Here is a 21,361-nt window from a genome sequence, read left to right on the forward strand (position 1 = left end):
CCAACCAAAAAGGTAAATTTGAGAAATACCATCCCTGAACTGCAGCTGTTTGGGAATTTCTTTGTTTTGGAGTCTGTCCCATCTATTCCGAACACACTGGTCATGTCTAATGGGATTTGACTTTCTGCTAGTTAGTCTTAACAAATTAATTAGATTCTTTGGATTAAAGCAGCTTACTGTTAACATTTTATACTCGTAAATGAATTAAAGATGTCCACCAATAAAAATAATTTTGAAGACTGAAAAAACTTTTATATGGTAGTAGCTACTTATTTCCAGATTTTTATAAGGTGGTCAAAAAGAGGAGTGTATTCCTGTAAGCTACATCGACCTCTAGGTGACCCTGTAGAGATTGCTCTTTTTTTTCTCCTTCATAATTTGAAATATGAAGGAGAAGAAAGCTATAATCTTTTATTTCACAGAAACATTATGAAGGATTATATTTGTTTGTCCACAGCTACTCGTGCACATGTTTATCTTCATTCTTATGACCGATCAGGGGTAAAGCAGCTCATCTACTAATGGGAAGGTTGGTGGTTCAATCCCTCGCTGCTCCAGACTGCATACCAAATATGTTTGGGAAACATACCGAACCCTGAGTTGCTTCCAATGCAATCATTCAAGTGTCAATGTGTGTGAATGTGAGACAGAAAGCACTTAGGCATAGAAAATGGGTGAATGAGTCATGCTGTATAAAGTGTTCTTCTACTCAAGTTGAGTAGAAGAACCAGTCCATTTACCATGTGAAATGTGTGATTTTAATATGTCGATGTCTGTCTCAGTTTTTTTTTGTACACAGGTCTCTTGTGAAAAAGAGATTTCAATCTCAGTGAGACTTTGTGTTTAAATAAATACTTCAATAATAATAATAACAACTGCATAGATAAATAGTCCTCAAAATTCAGAATGGTATGGCTGAATATTAGTCTAAACCTGCTACTTTGTAGCTTAGCATAAGGCCTTTTTAAACTGTTTAAGAGCAGTCCACTGCAACAGAGGAGTCGGAGCGTCAATCTGCATATTCATAAATCGGCAGTAAAAGTCGTAAAAGCTATTTTATTAAACAAGGGTATTATTTATGAAAAGTAAAAATCCAGATGTGGAGCTGAGGTGCTTTTTGAGGTTTGCATCAATGCTAGCAGTGGAACTTGAATAATTTGTAGAAGGAGAAAACTTAGTTCATCCAGCTAAGACATACTTAGCTTTTAACTGCTATTAAAAGATGAAGAGAGCAACAGGTAATCCCCTCTATAAAGCTGTTACAAGTGGGATGAGCTAAGCATAGGAGATGAGCACACAGTGCCTCAGTGAAGACTCAACGAAGACTCCTCCTCTTAGTTTTATGTCATGATGACAACATGTGGGATGGAAATGGGTAAAGTATCTCTGTTCACAGGCCTGGGAGGAAACGGCTCCTCTGCAAACAAAGCAGGAGGGCTGAAATCAGAAGTCATTTAGCACGAGTCACAGACAAATGCTGACAGGTTCATGCTACTTATGGTAAGTGTATGTATTTCCTGTTCATGTCTATGAGTGTCTCATAGTTTGACAGTCATGGTATTATTATTTATTACATAATGATGAATGACAGTCAATGCAGCAGATGCGCCTCTGAATTTTTATTTCTTTACTTCTGTTTTATGAACTGTGGCTTCACAGTTATGTACTGATATAAAATACTTGAGAAGTCTATACTGAGCGAATAAAAAAATGTACAGTTCAGCCATAACAGGTCATGGCTGTACCATCAAAACACCTGTCAGTGATGTTCTTTTTAGATAGATCTTTAAATCATATATTTGCAGTTTTGATTTCAGCGTAAAAATATGTAAACTTAACTTTTTGCTGTGCGGAGTAAAAATTATACAAGTCAAAAAGCAGAAGTGATTACTTTCAATACCTATGTTGGCTTCAGATTGAAGCAAGCAGGTTCACATGTGACCAAGATTACTCTGAGGTGGGTTGTTCCTCATTTAGCCGTGTTGTGTGTTCAGCAGGGCATTTAGATTCTTATCCAGTTAACAGTGAGGCAGCGCTGAGCTCGGACTCATGTCACACTTCATCTGTCACCAAGTGAACCTTTGATCTTCCTGAAGCCTGATATATAGCATGTTGTGATGAAACAACAGCTTTATGCTTAGAATAAGTGGACAGATTGTAAAACAATAGCTTGCTTTCCAGGAAGCCAAAAAAACATACATCTGACAGGAGGTTTCTGCCTGACCAGTTTCTTTTTTTGATATTGTTTTAGATGTAGACAAAGGCATTTGGGCCCATTTCACCTGTTCTGCTGGAAGATGGCCACTGCAGCGGAGGACCCCCACCTGGGATCAGGCCCTGACGATAGCGAAGTGTCTCCATCCGGGAGAGAGTCAGACTCAGATAGCATTCTTTCGGATGACTCGGTGCTTCCAGACTACACGCCAGAGAGAAGAAATGGGAGTGCAGCATCAACACTGTATCAAGCGTGCGCCCGTAATGAACCGGTCTCTCTGCAGACAGTGCTTGAGAGGGGGGTCACAAAAGAAGAGGCGATGGAGCTGGACATCAATGGCTGGGTGAGAGTCTCATCCATAATGAACTCATGATCTCTATGACTAGCAGTGAGCAACATATTGCAACATCGCTGATCTTAACTGTTAACTTCAAACCAACAGAATGGTTTAATGGTGGCGTGCTGTAAAGGTTTCCTAGAGATCGTACATGGACTTCATACCTGTCCATATGTTGACATAAATCACCAGGACAATGAAGGCAACACAGCACTGATGATTGCATCCCAAGCAGGTATGTTTTACCAACTTATTACAACTGGGGTGCTCACGAAAAAGTTAATTTGATGCAAGTGACATGTTTGCTATAAAATCTGTTTCAGTAAAGATGGGGATGGGTTCCCCACTCACTCTGACTGCATGGACAAACAGTTCAGGAAAGAGATAACTAAATGCATTCCTTAAATGCTGGTTAAAGCTTTATCAAGCAAAAAAGAAGCCATGTAAATGGACTAAAGCTCATTCAAAATGAACTGAGACAAAGTAGAAAATGGTACTTTGGTCAGACGTATCAAAACATTTGACATTCTTTTTGGAAAACATGGACAACAGCTGTGTCCTTCCAACTGACCATCCAACTTCTAAATCTTTCATCAGCTGAAAACATCTGGAACAACATGAAATTAAAAATATGTCAAAGGAGACCCAGGACTGTTGAGCAGCTAGAATCCTGTATCAGACAAGAACAGGAAAACAGTCTTCTCCCAAAAGTCCAGCAGGTGGTCTCCCCCGTTTCCAGATGTTTATGGACTGTTGTTAAAAGAAGCGGGGATGCTAGACAGTGGCAAACTGCCCCAACTGAGAGTTATTGGTGCCAGTAATCTCAAAGTGAGCTAATATTTTTGTATGTATGTTTTTGTTTGAACCTTTGATATGGTTTATGTGTTCTATTGTGAACAAAATCTGGGTTTATTAGGTTTGTAATTATTCCATTTTGTTTTTATATTTTACACAGATTCCTGAGAACTTCTTTGGGATTGGGATTGCAAATAGCTTGAGCTTGATTTAATCGGAGATTTAACCAGTTGCAAATATGCACTCAACTCGTGTTTTCTGATGCACTGTTGTATAAATTCTGTGTTTTTACAGGTCACATCATGACAGTGACGTATCTCCTGAACTATTATCCTGGAATAGACACAGAAATAAGGGATTGTAGAGGTTTCACAGCTCTCATCAAAGCTGCAATGACTGGCCGCACTGACGTTGTGGCAGCCCTTGTTATGGCTGGTATGTAAGAGTAGAGTGCAAAAGCACACTTTATTTCACTGGATCATTACCTATACATTTCAGCTACCGGTATAAAAACAAAGGTATGGTATATTCTCTGTTTCTTAATGCTTTGGGAAATAGCAAATATGAATAAATATCCATCATTAATTGAGACTAGACTCTTATAGAAATATGTAGCACGCCCCTGCGGGCGGTTTATCCTTCAAGCTCGGGTCCTCTACCAGAGGCCTGGGAGCTTGAGGGTCCTGCGCAGTATCTTAGCTGTTCCCAGGACTGCGCTCTTCTGGACAGAGATCTCCGATGTTATTCCCGGGATCTGCTGGAGCCACTCACCTAGCTTGGGAGTCACCGCACCTAGTGCTCCGATTACCACGGGGACCACCGTTACCTTCACCCTCCACATCCTCTCGAGCTCTTCTCTGAGCCCTTGGTATTTCTCCAGCTTCTCGTGTTCCTTCTTCCTGATATTGCTGTCATTCGTAACCGCTACATCGATCACTACGGCCGTCTTCTTCTGTTTGTCTACCACCACTATGTCCGGTTGGTTAGCCACCACCATTTTGTCCGTCTGTATCTGGAAGTCCCACAGGATCTTAGCTCGGTCATTCTCCACCACCCTTGGGGGCATCTCCCATTTTGACCTCGGGACTTCCAGGTTATACTCGGCACAGATGTTCCTGTACACTATGCCGGCCACTTGGTTATGGCGTTCCATGTATGCCTTGCCTGCTAGCATCTTGCACCCTGCTGATTGTCTCTGGGGCATCTTTACACAGCCTGCACCTGGGGTCTTGCCTGGAGTGATAGACCCCAGCCTCTATGGATCTTGTGCTCAGAGCTTGTTCTTGTGCTGCCATGATTAGTGCCTCTGTGCTGTCTTTCAGTCCAGCTTTGTCCAGCCACTGGTAGGATTTCTGGATATCAGCCACCTCCTCTATCTGCCGGTGGTACATACCGTGCAGGGGCCTGTCCTTCCATGATGGTTCCTCGTCTCCCTCCTCCATGGTGGATGGAACTATATATATATATATATATATATATATATATATATATATATATATATTAGGGGTGCAACGATACTCGTATCGATATTGAACCGTTCGATACAGTGCTTTCGGTTCGGTACGCATATGTATCGAACAATACAAAATTTGTAATTTATTTTATCAACTTTCCTTCTGACGATGCTGTCTGTGTTGAGCGCTCAGTAAATCTGCGTTCGACTACTCAGCCTAGGCTGCACTGTCGAGCGCAGATCCACTGAGCGCTCAACACAGACAGCATCATCAGAAGGACGAGCGCAGGGCAAGCTAGCGAGACAGAAGTTAAGCTCTCCTTGCAACATGGCAAATTGAACCTTCCCCACCCTCATTCAGATGTGGCGTTTGGAATTATTTTGGTTTTCATGTGACGTATGACCCTGAAGGTAAGCGCGTCATGGACTAAAGTAAAACAGTATGTTGGATGTGCCACGCAATGCTCAATTACATGGGTGGGAACTAGTGTGTTAGCGAGCAGTTAGCTCGTTAAAGTGTTAGCCGTCTAGCCCCACGCAGGGGTAGCTCGATAACGGAGCACTAGTGGGAACACAACGAATATGACTGCACATTTACGCCGACATCATCCTAGTGCAAAGACAAGTGGAAGCAGACAAAAACAACAAGCATGCATGTTACAAACTTTACCCGAGTCATTTAGACAGCCGTTAGCACATGATTCTCCTTATGGGGACCTGATATGTTTAATATTGTGGCGAGCTCAGACAAGGAGGAGAGGGAGGTGTCGTTTGGTCTTGCTTACCGTGAGCTAGCCAGGGAGCACAGCCGTTTATTGACATCTGCAGAAGAACACTGCCGCTAGCTAACTCCTCAGCGCGGCAACCGCACAGCAACAACAACACACAGAGCGCCCTCTGACCCCGGAAGGACACACCGTCGCAGCGAGAAGGCGTCACCCGTCACTATGGCAACATAAACAAAACATAACTGTACAAACAGAACCCTGAACAGCCCTGACCCGCTACATAGCCCCCGCCTAAGGGGTCAGTCGTCCCCGACGACCCCATTGCCCCACACAAAGTCCTGCAAATGTCCAGGTGCCTTCTTTTGGCGCACCGGCCGGTCACGACCGGCGGGGGAAAAGTCACTCGGGTCAGAACATGGGGTGCCACCATCATCCCACTTCTGACACTAATGTGGCGAGCTCAGACAACGAGGAGACGGAGGTGTCGTTTGGTCTTGCTTCCCGTGAGCTAGCCAGGGAGCACAGCCGTTTATTGACATCTGCAGAAGAACACTGCCGCTAGCTAACTGCTCAGCGCGGCAACCGCACAGCCACAACAACAACACACAGGGCGCCCTCTGACCCCGGAAGGACACACCGTCGCAGCGAGAGGGCGTCACCCGTCACTATGGCAACATAAACAAAACATAACTGTACAAACAGAACCCCGAACAGCCCTGACCCGCTACAATATGCTGCTGAGAATATAGCCCAGAAGAAGCGTATAGTATAGCTTTTATTTTGGAAAGAGCCATTTCTCTGTAATAAACTCTCTTTTCCAAAGATGAGTGACTCCTCAATCAGATACAGGTGTTACCGCGCCAGATCCGCGGCCCCGAACCGTAGTAAGGAAACCTCTGGCAGTTACTTGAAGGTTCCGTAACTGACTCGTAGCCGGCAACAGCTTACTATACAGGTCAACTCCGCTAGCAAAAAGATCGAAGGAGGCGTAGGAAACTGCTTCACCGAACTTTATTTCTTCTCTAAGGCACGAACACAGCGTACAGTGGGCTGAAACAGTTTACTCACAGCGAGCATCGCCGACACAACTCTGGCTGTCGAGGGAGTTATTATATTCCTTTTATTTATTTTCTTTCCGTCTCTTCTGTAGCTAACCGTTACTTTTTCCCCTTCTCCGCTCTCTCTCTTCACACACACACACACACACCAGGCAGTCCCGCTACACACATCCCGAATACATTTCCCATCAGGCTTCATCCTTAAAGGGCCATGCCTGTAACACAGGGCTTGCAAAATCGGGCTAGCGATTTTTCCAGTCGGGCTACCAAAATCTATCTCTGCCCTGCCCGTCGGGCTATTGTAGGAAGGAAAAATATATGTCAATGCTTTTGCATTCTTTCGGAAATGTAGCTGGGTAATTATGTCATTGGCATCGGTGAGCCACTGTCAATATGTGACATATTGAAATCGCGTTTGAATTTGCGCTTGTTTTTTGCTTTCACTTTGCAAATATCCAGGTGCCTTCTTTTGGCGCACCGCCGGTCACGACAGGCGGGGGAAAAGTCACTCAGGTCAGAACATGGGGTGCCACCATCATCCCACTTCTGACACCAATGTGGCGAGCTCAGACAACGAGGAGACGGAGGTGTTGTTTGGTCTTGCTTCCCGTGAGCTAGCCAGGGAGCACAGCCGTTTATTGACATCTGCAGAAGAACACTGCCGCTAGCTAACTGCTCAGCGCGGCAACCGCACAGCAACAACAACAACAACACACAGGGCGCCCTCTGACCCCAGAAGGACACACCGTCGCAGCAAGAGGGCGTCACCCGTCACTATGGCAACATAAACAAAACATAACTGTACAAACAGAACCCCGAACAGCCCTGACCCGCTACAATATGCTGCTGAGAATATAGCCCAGAAGAAGCGTATAGTATAGCTTTTATTTTGGAAAGAGCCATTTCTCTGTAATAAACTCGCTTTTCCAAAGATGAGTGATTCCTCAATCAGATATATTTATTTTTTTAATTATTTTTGTTTCAGCAACATTAAATTTAAAAACTGTACTTTTGAGTTAAAATATATATTTATAATTTTAATAAATGACAAATTAAAAAGGCATGAACATTTTTTTTGTATCGAAAAAATATCGAACCGTGACACCAAAGTATCGAACCGAACCGTGAATTTTGTGTATCGTTGCACCCCTAATATATATATATATATATATATATATATATATATATATATATATATATATAAACAACAGATTAGTCACTTACACATATGAGCTACTCAGCTAGCTCTTTTTGCTACAATTCAAACTATACTGATGTTCCATTAAAAGAACTTTTTACAGTTTGAACATACAAATGCTAGCCCCAACTGATATCACTGGATCGTTTCTGAAACTCTAACATCAGCTCTTTAACTCTGTCTTTCACTGCTCTAAATAAAGACTAAGAGCACTGCTAGTGAGAACGGCTGACTACATGGTTTATCTGACCGTATTTGAACCCGGCTAACTCTGCGCATATGTCAACGTGTCGGTGACGTGAGACTGGTTTAAAGGATCAGTCTGAGGACATTATCACATCTTAACAGATACTGACTCTGTAATCTTTACCTTACTAGACTTGCGGGCTGGTCGCAGATTAGTCGTTTCCTTATTTTTGGACTGCACGTTTCCTCAAATCTCTGCCAGGAGTAACACTTAGTCCAACATTAATATCATACAATAAACTGCCCTCATAATGAAATCCATAAAGATGGATTTCTGAAAGAGACTGTGGGAAAGTCAGCTGAACTTTACAAACCCCTGCCTGCTTTATTCTACCGCATTTAGACAGCATATCACTGTATCAGAAAATTTAAGTTAGTAAGTCAAATAAAACATTAGTAAACAGGCATTGGCACACAAGTCATTTTCACATTTCACAGTATGACAACCACAGATGTAGATAATTTTAACTGTGCAAAACGGCTCAGGGCTGTGCTGTAACTTAGTTATCTACAAACTGTGAGACAGCAACACGTTTATTGCAAGCCACCATGCGCCTCATGAACCTCGAGAACTCAGGTTTGGCATCAAGTCTGACGTGTGTAGGCTGTATGCGATAAGATTTACTAAAAAGTATTAATACATTATCAAGTCAGACACTTTGATGTTTAACATTTTTTTGTAGGGCAGCCCAAAACAGCACTTTAACAAGTTATTAATATGAACTTATTATTAATGAGTTATTATTAATCAGTTCTTGTGTTTGTTTTTCCTCGTGGTATTTCTTTTCAGGGGCTGACATACATGCAGTAGATTCCACCAGAGGAAGATGTGCTCGGGACTGGGCCTTTAAGACAGGTCGCTACGAGACCTTGCACCGTCTCCGTCGCCTCAATATGCGTCCAAGAGCTGAGCAGTTCTGTGAGGGTTATGTCCCTGAGTGGCCTGAGCTCAAGGAGAGAGTAGCCAAGGCCGTATCTCAGAAAACTCCCAGGGAAAAAATTGCCCAGCAGATCAAAGACACCTTTGGATTCAGATTACCTCGTGACCCCGAGGACAACGGGGTGTTGGACCACATGGTGCGCATGACCACCAGTGTCTACAGTCCTCTGATTTCAACTGGATGTCACCCACTCTGCCCCACGAGCCCTCCAGAGATTGGCAAGAAGCGTCTGGCCGTACAAGAGCTGGTCAGCAAACATACAAAAAAGGACCTTGAGGAAAGCTCAGTGTGCCACAGTAATGGCTCAGTGTCACACATTATCCCCACAATCCACTCTGCGGAGTCGATTGCTACGACATGCTGTGCCGACACCGAGCGGCGAGGCAGTATGCTCTCCACCAAAGCTGCCACAACTTTTATTTCCCGGAGTATGGGGAGGCGGAACAGCGTGTTCCCCTCTGGCTGCATCCCAAAGATCAATGTAGACAGGCCAACAGAAGCAACGCCAAAGAAAGAAAAGAAGAAGAAGAGGGAAAAGGGCTATCTGGAACCACCCAAGTGGAAGTACAAGGAGATCAAGGATGAGAAAAAAAAGGACAAGAAGAAGGCTGAAAAAGAAAAGGAAGAAAAGGAGAAAAAGAAGAAAGAAAAGGACAGCAAGAAGGCCAAAAAATAAGGTTTTAAAAAAGAAAGGGCTGTACAAAATATCCTTTGTGAGAAAAGTGAGTGTCTTTTCAACTCAGGGCTTAAAATGTTCAAACCAAAGAGCATTCAAGTGAATACTAAACTTAAATCTGAAAGGGAGTGACAGAGGAAGAGAACTGTAAAGACTCTTCAGAGAAGGTTTGAAGCATCTACGCTAAAAGCAGTACCTATATTTGGAGTTAATGTGAAAAATAAGTCTATTATTCTATTAGGGATTAAAAGACTTTAAAGAACTTCTTAAAAAAAAGAAGAATATGGCACAGTGCACAAAATCCATATTTACTGGCTCATTCTTACCGGTGCTAAAGCATCCATGATGTCTACCTCATTATTCAAATAAATCACAGCCACAGTACGAGTAGACCTGCCTCCATTTATAACATGAGATGTAAACCTAGAAGCATATATGCTACAGCTAATTTGTATTATTAAGTAGTATGTATAATATTTATACATAAGAAGAGTTTATGGATGAAAACATGAACTGAAAATACTGTATAGTGTTTAGACAACAAGCATCAAAACTCAGGATCTGTTTAATCTACTAGGTTTATTGCCACTTTGTGATATTGCCAATAATGTTTATGTAATCTTTGAATACCGTGCACACAGTCATGAAAAAGGAAGTTTGCACATGACTCCGTACAGTTATGTACAAAATCATGTACACCCTTACTGAAGGGTAGCCGATCAAATGCACTTGATTAACTGATCATCAGCAGGTGTGAGTTTCTATACAGATGCGGAAGTTTTGGCAGTTTGCTGATCTGGAGCATTCAGGTGTCTGTAAACACAATGCCACAGTCTTCCCAGGAGAGGATGTCCCAGGAGATTCAGCCCTAGGTCAGAGCGTGCAATCCTCAAAATAAGCTGCAAAAAAAAACCTCCAAGAGCTACATCTGAGACTCTACAGGCCTCAGCTAGAATGTTAAATGTTAAAATTAATTAGAGAACAATTAGAAAAGTGAGGCTTGTTTGCTTATCTTTGCAAAAGTTGCATTTGAACAGACCACAAGACTTTTGGAACATAGATCCAAAGAGGAGATGTCTGGTGGCGGCACATTTGGCGAAAACCAAACAGAGCATATCTGCACAAACACCTCATACCAACTGTCTCGCACGGTGGTGAGGCCATCTGCGAAATCTTGGCTGAAACTGGGTCATGCATCAGTACAACAATCTCAAACTCAGCAGCAAATCTGCAAACGCATGTCTGAAAAAGAATCAACGTGTTGCAATGACTCAGTCAAAGTTCGGACCTTAACCTGACTTAAATATTGTGGTGGAACCATAGATGAATGCCTGCAAACCTCAATAAAATGAGGCATTGCTTGAAAGAAGAGTGGGCTGTTAAGATGTGAAAGACTGATAAAGTCCTAATGCAAAAGACTGCAAAAGACTGGGTCAAATCATTGCTGCTAAAGGTGGCTCTTTATGCAGGACTTCATAGAGTCCAGTGAAAACTTCCTTTTTGACATTACTGTAGATGGATTTCAGCTGTTTGAAATTATAAAAATAAATGAATAAATAAAGGACAGTGAAGATCTATTAGTAGATTTGTTGGGTCTTAAAAGCACAGTGGTTAGTAATTTTATATCAACCAATTTGTAAATATAGCAATTTATAAATATTGTACCAGAGTATTGAAGGCACAGGATGTAACTGCGCAGTCTGCGTGTCTCCATTAAACATCTATCTATAGTTAATCTATAGATAGATAGATGTTACCTCCTCGCTGTCTGCGTGTGTCACTGCCTGCTGCTGGTGGAGCCTCTACACTACTTGCGCTGTCTCACTGTCTACATGACGGCTCACCAGATCCTTGGTTAACAACGTGTTAATGCGATGAACCTGGAATGCATTGATTATGGCTGACCTACGGATGTCACTCGCTGTCCTGGTTGTTCACACTGTCCTATACACAGCCTGCCAGGGTGAGTAACTTACTGTTTGTTTTGTCTGAGGACTGTCGCTACCGCTGTGGAGCCGACGCTCCGCGAAGTTAGCTGCTAGCTACCGCTAAACTAACCATCATTAACCAGAAAAAAACAGGTCAAACCTCCTGCTGTCGATACGGGGAGCCTTTCACTGCATGTTTATAAATCATGTTATGTTATCTGTCTATCTATGTTATCTCGTCCACGTCGAGGTTTGTTAGGTGAGTCTGATACAGCAGGTAAAATAGGAGCTCAGGTAGCAGTCTGTTTATACTGAGAGCTACCTTAAACACCAGTTCCTGTATGCGTCCTTTAAAAGCATCCAGGTATCAGGCACCTTTGAAAAAATGGCTTAAAGTGTTGATGCAGAATCGATTTAATGAAATTACTCGTGGGTAGGAGTGATGCGTTGATGAAACTCTGCTAATCTTCTAGCTACAAAGGTAGTAATGTGTGCATTATAGCCTATTGGAGTAATGCTGGACAGTAGGGATTAAATCATGATCATGGGAGCGATTTTGCAATTACTTTATATGGCGCTATTGATGATGTGTATCATAATATGATATAGCCCAACTGGCATTTAATTGTCCTTAGATGAGATGGTCACATGGGGCATGTCTGCTTTGTGCATTCATCTGAAAATGCTGCTTCACGATGAAGTCTGATGTTCATAATATATTTTCCCTCACATATTGTGTTTCTGCAAAAGTTTATTTTTAATTTATTAGTTTTTAGTATATTGAAATGCTCTAGACAGCAAACTAATGCTAGTTATTGATGTTATTACATTAGAAAATAGTTCCAAAAACTTGGCGGACATTTTTTTCTTGTTTTTTCTTTAACTTGTTGAAAGCTTTCAGTGTGGTTGAAAACAGGAAAATTAAAGTGAACAAAGTCGGTGGCTCAGCCTGCCAAATTCCTGTGCTGATTATGAAGGCTTGTGTCACTGAAAAAAGCAAAGTAGCATGCTTCCATTGTAAATTACTTTACCCACTTGAAAAGTTTTATAGGTAGCCATCTTTGCTTTTGCATTTCTATTTTATTTAATTTTTTTGTCAGACACGGTAGCTTTGTGCCGCTTGACATCTTTGTGGTTTCAAACACAACAATGTATATTAAAATTGTGACATTTCTAGCTTTGGAAAATCTGAAATGTCAGTCTTGTTTCATGTTTAGTCAGCGTTTATCTTCCTTTTTTCTTCTGTGGTTCTTCTATTTCTTGCGTCCAGTATGTGTGGGCATCGTGTGAGTCAGCACTACAAAATACGTAGCCCATTATATTTCCCCCTTTATCTCCTGGATGTGTGGCTTTCTTGTTGTTGTTGTTTTTATCAATCCCATCCGGCACACGGGCTGTTGAAAGGTCATTTTCCCACTGAGAATTCCCTGGCAGCTCTTTGAGAATAACTGGAATGCCACATCCCATTCTTGCCTAAATAGCATTACTCCATTTCAGAGGAACCCAGTCTCTTGGTTGCCTAATTATACTAAGCGAGTTATTAAAAAAAAGAAAAGAAAAAACACTCTCCTGCACCTAATGCAATGACTGCACTTTTAACACTTCCTCTACTTCATATTTTTAGCACTTTGCATTGAGATATTTAGTTATGCGGTATATTTTGGTTCGCCATCCTTGGCAGGAAGTAGCCTTAAACAGATCCCCCCACAAATCAGTAAGAAGCCAAAAAGGGAAATAGCTGCATGTTAAACAGCAAAGCTGATCATTTAAAAATATTTAGGCTTTATTTATGGCTTTATAAGTTGTAGTAGATAGTAAAGCTGTATGCCAAATTACCAATACCAATATCAGTTCTTCACAGGTGTACTACATGTACCAAATCATCAAAATCTTCATCACTTTAAGCTCACAGGAAATATAACCACACAGTAACATGTGCTTTCAATCAAACTGCAGCTTTAAAAAGGTGAAAAACAGACCTTTTTTGAATGATTTAAAGTAGTATGTATGTTTCTGAGATTTTCCTGAAGCTGCCTCACCACCCTCTCAAAGCACATTTCCATCATGCAATGTATTTTAGGAGAAGAGTGTGCTTATTTACAGGGCACAGTACCTCCTTTGAGGTGTTTTAATGTCTCCTGACATGCTAAAACCAGCCTACAATCCTCACATATTTGTGTGAGGTTTTGGGACACAGCGGTAAGTCTTCAGGCTGTTGCTGCCCCCTGCTGTGTATTATAGGAGCTGTAAAATTCTCTCTAACTCTTCAGTACTTAAACAGTTTTGTGCCAGCGGGTCACAGTTCGCTTGACTTCATGCAAGCTAATGGTCTTGCAAATGTTTTGCTATGTCTCTTCAGCTCTGTGGTGTAACTGCACCACTCCTCTGTGTAAGAAGTCTGACTTCCAGTGTGAGACCGATGGGGCCTGCACGGCTTCCACCATCTTCAGCAATGGAAAACAGCAGCACAGCCGCGGCTGTATCCCACAGGAAGATCTCGTGCCCCCTGGAAAACCGATCTACTGCCTCGGTGTAGAAGGCTACCTATACACGCAGTGCTGCTACACCGACTACTGCAACAGCATTGACCTCAGAGTACCCACTGGTGAGATTCACATTTAGTTACCTGTACTGTTTATATCACCAATGTCTGTGAAAGTCTGCTGTGCTAAATTAAAATTACATAGTGTTAAATGTCCTGCCTGTTCAGTGATCCCTCCAAAAGAAATCCACATAATATTCCACATTGGGAATCACCAGTAAAATTTAAATCAAAGCTGTGGGAAGTAGGGGGACAGGTTCTAGTCAGCTGTTTGCATATAGCCTTATTGTATTTCTTGACTGTCTTAAAAGACTTTGTAGTTGCAATGAATGCAACTCATTTACTCACATGCGTCTCTACAGAGGTTTAATTATTCTGGTGTCTTGGAGTTAAAATATAGTGTGTATATTTTTCCCAGCTGTGCGGATGAGTTCACTGAAGTTTTGGCTGTTTACCAAACAAAACAGAATAATTTGGATATTTTAAAGAAAATGAGCCTTTACAGGATTAATTTGCAATTACTCTAATTCAATATTTTTGTGATGCTTTTTCTTCCATTCCATTGTGACTCCATCAGAAATCGGGGGAGGCTACGGCCCGGGTGGGACATGGAGGCTCGTGGAACTGGTTGCTGTGATCGCAGGGCCGCTGTTCCTGCTGTGTCTGCTACTGTTGGTGGGTGCGTTCATATATCATTATCACCGGAGGGGCTACAACCACAGGCAAAGGCTGGAGGTGGAGGATCCGTCCTGTGACCATCTCTACCTGGCCAAAGACAGATCCCTGGAGGATCTCCTTTGCAATCTATCCACGTCTGGTTCAGGCTCTGGTCAGTACGCAGTTTGGTGGTGGAACTGCAGCCTGACAGTCATGTTGTGGATCTTCATCAGCTGGTATCTAGTAATCTTTTTCTATTGTCATTTTTTTTTCTGGGCAGGTCTCCCTCTCTTTGTCCAGCGGACTGTAGCCAGAACAATCGTCCTGCAGGAGATCATTGGTAAGGGGCGTTTCGGGGAGGTGTGGCGAGGACGCTGGAGGGGTGGCGACGTGGCTGTGAAGATTTTCTCATCCAGGGAAGAGCGCTCCTGGTTCCGTGAGGCTGAAATCTACCAGACGATCATGCTTCGCCATGAAAACATCTTGGGCTTTATAGCTGCTGACAACAAAGGTGCAACCCAGTTATATGCAATATTTAATTTATTTAGTCAAAGAAACACAGTTCATCTTTTCAGCAGTTTACAAGACCTTATTATGCATTTTTGTTTCACTGTGCTGTATAATAACTAGTTATCCTAAAGTAAAATGATCATTTCTCGAGTATCTTCATTTATATGTCTCTCCCTTAGACAACGGGACGTGGACTCAGCTGTGGTTGGTTTCAGATTACCACGAGTACGGCTCTCTGTTTGACTACCTAAACCGCTACTCCGTCACTACCGAGGAAACGATCAAACTGGCACTATCAGCTGCGAACGGCCTCGCACATCTGCACATGGAGATTCTTGGAACGCAAGGTAGTGTTTGTTATTCTATTGTGTAATCATGTTAATTCTATTTATGTGTCCTAGATTACACTTTCAGTAAATATGCAGTTTTTTACGTATGTTTCAGGTACTACATGTAAACTTCTGCCTTGAGTAAATAGCCTTCCTTGTTCTTCTGTATTGTGGCTGTGTTTGGAGTCTTTGTCATAAGATGATCAAGACACCTCCCTGATAGTATTGTTTTAGATAAAGAGTCTCTTTCCTGTACAGCCACAGTCACAGTAATGACGCAGTAACACAGAGGCAGGTCAAGTTTACTTTCTCATTTATACTCACCAGCCAGGCAAACCTGTTCAGGTGTTCCATATCTCCATATCTAATCAGCCAATTACATGGCTCGACTGCATGCATTTAGGCATGTAGACATGCTGAAGTTCAAAGTCTTTTAACATGGCATGGTCAGATGGGCTGGTCTGAGTATTTCAGAAACTGCTGACCTGCTGGGGATTTCCCACACAAACATCTCTATAGTTTACAGAGAATGGTGTGAAAAAAGAGAAACAATACAGTGAGCAAGACATTTGGAAGAAAATGTCTGGTTGATGCTGGAGGACCGAGGAGAATGGCCAGACTGCTCTCAGCTAATAGGAAGGAAAAAGTAATTCAAATAATCATGTATTACAGCCAATGTGTGCAACTTTCAATGCACAACGCATCAAACATTAAAGCAGGAAACTGAGGCCACATTACACACTGGCTCAACAAAATTGCACAATAGAAAAACAGGAGATTAATTTCATGAATGTGCAGCAACTGTGTGATCATGTGATCTGTCATATCAGTATGGACAAACATTTCTGAGGAGTGTTTTACTGCACCTTGTTGAATCTGTCACACAAAGAATTAAGGAAGTTCTGAAAGTAAAAGGGCCAACCCAGGACTAGGAAGGTGTACCTAATAATTTGTCTGGTAAATGTATTCATGTAGAAACGACTGGCAGTTCAGAACATCAGTTTTCTGACTTATGTTTAAACTGGTATGCTGTAATTCAGTTTCATAAGCCAGTGAATTTAAGCATTGCTTGTGTGCACCTCCCTTACACTCTGTGCATATCTGCGTTATCAAAAAGTGCTTTGATCAACACCTTTTATCACTTCCACAGTAGTTTTAACTTTGCCTCCCCCAGCCACAGACAGGAAAAAGGCATCGGGCGTTGACAGCTGGACTTTTCCGTTTTTTGCAAGACTCTGACGTAACTGGCTTGAGTCAACAGACTATGTCACAACCTGATATTTAAATGTTACTCACAGAGATTGTGCACTGACAAAGGCGACTGTGATATTTTGTAATGTTTTGCATATTTTGGTTAATCAAAGAACAATGTTTTTTTTTGTTGAATGGGCGTGTAAGCCGTGTTAAGTTACAAAACAGCTGCTTTTCAGTGATTTATGTTCCATTTTTTTAAGGCTTGGTCTCACCTATACTTATCTTTGAACATTTTTCTCTGTTGAGTCTGCTTGATCATAAATTGTTGCAAAAGTGGAGGAGTAATTCTAACTTGTAGTAAATGAAAGTTTAAAAAAATGGTACTTGCACGAACAGGCTCTATTTTCATGTTGACAAAACAATTAGATGCAGAAGAAAGTATTAACAAGTGACTGTTTTCCTTCATGTCATGATAGGAAAGCCAGGCATCTCCCATAGAGACTTGAAGTCCAAGAACATCCTGGTGAAGAAGAACTGCACCTGTGCCATTGCCGACCTGGGCTTGGCTGTCCGTCACGACTCTGCCACGGATACGATCGACATCGCGCCCAATCAGAGAGTGGGAACCAACAGGTCTTTCTCATCTGCTGACTTAACGCTGACCATCGTTTCTCACAGATATCTTCTGACATCTTTCCCAGAATATCCCTTTATCCTTTACGCCAGCACAAACCAGGACTGTGTTTATGTTCCCCAGGTACATGGCCCCAGAGGTTCTCGATGAGACCATAAACACAAGACACTTCGAATCATTCAAATGTGCTGACATCTACGCTTTAGGCCTGGTCTACTGGGAAATTGCACGCCGCTGTAACAGTGGAGGTTGGACTCTCTTTGTTTTCTCTTCGGATACTTGAACTGCCTTGTTTGTTGTTGTTATTTTTTTCCTCTCGTTGGATATGCCAGAGACGGCACTGATCTGACCTCACACTATTCTGTGTTATCAGGTATCCATCAAGAATACCAGCTGCCCTACTATGATCTGGTACCGTCTGACCCGTCCATAGAGGAGATGAGAAAAGTGGTGTGTGACCAAAAGCTTCGACCCAATATTCCAAATTGGTGGCAGAATTACGAGGTATGAAAATTAAGTTCAAATCGAACTAAAATCTGCACTTACATCAGAAAGATCTTACTTTTGCAGTTTGGGCCTTTATTTATATTTCTAATTATAACATTGCATTCATCATCTTAAACTAACAGTGTAACCTCCACTTAGGTTCTTTGCTTGTGGTGTTTCTGAACTACACTGTTGGCTTTGTTACAGCTAGGACAACACATAATAGAGTTCATTCATTTCCAAGATTCACTAGTTTGTGAGTCTTTTAGTAATTTCTGTGCAGCTCCATGTGTAGCGTGATAAAGCATAGTTTCCCCCACCAGAGAGCAATGATTACTTTAGTTTGTTAGACTGAGGCCACACCTCTTTATCTTTAAATACACACATTTGTGAAAGAGGTAAAGAGAGCTCACTAAATTCCAGTGTGGTACTGTAACAGGATGCTAACAGTCAATTCATGAAATCAACTGTAAGTGGTATCATAGCAAAGTGGATGCATTTAGGAACTACAGCAGCTCAGCCGCAGAGTGGCAGACCATGTAGAGTTACAGAGCAGGGTCACCAAGAGCTCTTCAGCAGAAAAACTGTGCATTAGGGGCTTCGTGGCATGGGTTTGCATGGCTAAGCAGAACGTGTGGAGGCACTCTGGTATTTTTGTTTGCATACATTGCAAATCTTGATCACAGTTCCCAAAAAATCCACATTTGTTGAGATTTTTTTTTAAGCCAATCATGAAAACTTTTTAAGTTTAAATGATATTTTTCACAATGATCTTATGTTTTTGTTTCAGTTTGTTATATATATTTCCGTGTTGCCTTTTCCGTAATGTGTACAGATCATTGGTGATCTGCATTCATGCTGAATCTGATAGCCCAAACTACAAAAATAAGACCCAGAATGAAATAAACCGGGTTATTATTAAAACTGCTTTTCTACATTGTTTTGATTCTTATTAGTGTTTTATGTGAATGAATTAGGGTAATCTGATACTTGTATTCTTCAGTATAAAGTAGCACTCAAATGCTGTTCATAGAGTGTCTGAACTACTTTGTGTCATCACCACCATTATTTATATTGCAATACAAGCTCTTAAGCCTTACTGGTGTTTTCCTTGTGCTTATCAGGCCTTGCGGATCATGGGTAAAATCATGAGGGAGTGTTGGTATGCTAACGGAGCTGCACGCCTGACGGCCTTGCGCATAAAAAAGACGCTGTCCCAGCTCAGCATTCAGGAGGACATTAAAATCTGAGCATGTGTGAGACAGCAGAGCACTGAAGAGGACCCGGCCCCTCCATCCAGACTGAGAGGAAGGGGTCGGGCCTTCTAAAGAGATGGCACAATGAAGAGTGGCACTTTGTAAAATTTTACCGCACAGACACTTCTGTCAGGTTTGAAACCACTTTATTTCTGACAAACCCTACCTCGCTTTACCCAGCCAAAACATACAGGAACACCTTCCCTGTCTCATCCTTAGCTCCCGCTGCCAAACCTCGCCCTCTTTCCTCACCCTGTACGCTGCACTAACAGTTTCCTGAATTTCTTGTGTATGCAGTCATTAACAGCACATGTACTTAACCAAGTTACATTTTAAAAATCAGTTGCTGGTGTTTTATTGTTTCAAAGTGTGTTGACAGTAATTATTAGTTAGTAAACAGCATTTGCTTGTTTTGTTTTAGCAGAAGAGCATTAACTCATTTATACTGATTCTGTTATATCAGTAATTGAACACTGTGCGGGAGCTTGTGGGCTATCTGTGTAGGTTAATTCCTGCCATACCTGCAGCATTCAAAGGAAGATTTTATTGATACCAGTGTCATAGAGATCAGGACTCCTGGTACCCTTCAGCCCAGGAGAAATGAGGCCTGCACAGTTTTTACTGTTTCATTCTCTCAGAGTCTGAACACAGTGCAGAAACAAATAGAAAAAAGACTGTGGGGGACTCCTTTGTGAGTTTGTTATGAGATTGAAATGATTGCTAATAGGAACAGATAAGCTGTGAGTAATATTTACATTTCCTGATTCCTGACATATTGCATTGCTTAGAAATCCTTTAGCACAAATAATTCACCTGATTTTAGTCTGTTCACATTTAGAAAAGTACATATTTAGGAATTATTAAACATCACTAGGATGAAGAGCAGCAGCTACTGCTGACTTTGATCTTCATTAGCTTCAGACCACTCACGTAAAATACAAGATGCATGCAGATCCATGTGTTGTATGTTAGTATCATAGTCTCCTGTTATGAATGCATAACCTCAGATAAGCTTGTATACACAACATTCAGATATTACACTGCCCCTTCAGTGCAGTCCAGAATCCATGTTTAAGCTCATATTTTATACTCTTACAGCATGTCAGAGGTTTTTTTTTCCCCCCAGGGCACTTTCCTCCTGATCAAGTATATTTACTGCACTGCACATACACTAGCCTTTTAAGGTGATACTTCAGTTTAGGTCTGAGTGTGTTTTTAGATGACTTTTTTAGCCTTTTTTTTTTTTTTTTTTTTGTAAAGACAAATATTTACCAAATTACTTTGTGACCTGTGAAGTAACATCATTGTAGTTGTCAGGTGACCTGCTTATAGTACTTTATTACTGCCAAGCAGTATAAGTTAAGTTCATATTTCTTTCTGTGCCCCCGTACCCCCATCATGCTATACCTCCTTAATGTGCATATTTTGCCTTATGTATATCACTTCACTCTTAACATTGTCAGAAATCACTGCATTTTTTTTTATGTATTCAGGAAAAATGTGCACTTTCTGTCTTGAGCTGTATGCAGATTCTGCAGGTACTGTTTGCATGTATTCATGTGAAGTCTGACAGACCAATTGTGCACTACTACTGACCTCGCTGCATTAACACCAACCTTTTCTCAGAATCATCTCCGGCCACGGCCTCCAGTGTTTAAAATCACGCCACTGAAAACGAGAATGTTTACACAAATCATGCCAGTCAGATGACCTACCTTTCTGACTGAAAATTGTAAAGATAATTTTGCTTTTCTTTAATCTCTGGGAGAAAGAAGTGTTGAAACTAAATACTGCTGAAATGCCTTCGTGTTAGCTCACATTTTTTTTCCAACCTGTGTTGTTTTTTTTTAAAAAGACCGGGGAGCTCTACTGAATGTGAAGCATATTTATACTTTGTTTGCCTTACAACTTAAAAGTGAATATTGCGTTCAGTGTTTTTAATACTTCGGTGTCTGTATCCCTTTGAAGGAACGCTGGAGTGAGAGTCAAAACAAAACAAATAACAAAAAAATATATATATATATATATATATAGGTATTATATTACATGTTGTAAAACTCTGTTTATGTTATTGAAATTATTCTACTTAAAAAAAATCCTTCAGGACAATTATCATGTAACATTCAACACAAATGTAATAAATTCAGTCATTTTCCTATGTGGTGTCCTATTTCATTT

General features: G+C 41.4%; 2 protein-coding genes across 2 annotated transcripts; both read left to right on the top strand.

The window, feature by feature from the left end:
- Positions 1-1,172: 1,172 nt before the first annotated feature.
- On the top strand, positions 1,173-9,647 carry ankrd33ab (ankyrin repeat domain 33Ab; the record flags this gene model as incomplete). The annotated part of the gene is made up of 5 exons (XM_080892027.1): positions 1,173-1,500; positions 2,252-2,558; positions 2,658-2,787; positions 3,642-3,782; positions 8,821-9,647. Exons 2-5 carry the CDS (start codon positions 2,298-2,300, stop codon positions 9,645-9,647), a joined length of 1,359 nt encoding a protein of 452 aa, XP_080748153.1. The 5' UTR covers positions 1,173-1,500; positions 2,252-2,297.
- A 1,823-nt stretch (positions 9,648-11,470) lies between these two features.
- LOC308402891 (activin receptor type-1B-like) lies at positions 11,471-21,332 on the top strand. The gene is made up of 9 exons (XM_080892026.1): positions 11,471-11,610; positions 13,935-14,180; positions 14,695-14,946; positions 15,055-15,285; positions 15,464-15,631; positions 17,284-17,440; positions 17,565-17,689; positions 17,815-17,945; positions 19,052-21,332. Exons 1-9 carry the CDS (start codon positions 11,544-11,546, stop codon positions 19,175-19,177), a joined length of 1,503 nt encoding a protein of 500 aa, XP_080748152.1. The 5' UTR covers positions 11,471-11,543; the 3' UTR covers positions 19,178-21,332.
- Positions 21,333-21,361: the final 29 nt, after the last annotated feature.

Source organism: Rhamphochromis sp. 'chilingali' (assembly GCF_963969265.1).
Source record: "Rhamphochromis sp. 'chilingali' genome assembly, chromosome: 9".
Classification (NCBI taxonomy): Eukaryota; Metazoa; Chordata; class Actinopteri; order Cichliformes; family Cichlidae; genus Rhamphochromis; species Rhamphochromis sp. 'chilingali'.

Excerpts from the sequence above, each read along its gene's own strand:
- LOC308402891 (XM_080892026.1), top strand. The coding sequence starts at position 11,544 with ATGGCTGACCTACGGATGTCACTCGCTGTCCTGGTTGTTCACACTGTC. Across the intron at positions 11,611-13,934 it reads CCTATACACAGCCTGCCAGG|CTCTGTGGTGTAACTGCACC; the intron begins GTGAGTAACTTA and ends ATGTCTCTTCAG. Across the intron at positions 14,181-14,694 it reads TGACCTCAGAGTACCCACTG|AAATCGGGGGAGGCTACGGC; the intron begins GTGAGATTCACA and ends TGACTCCATCAG.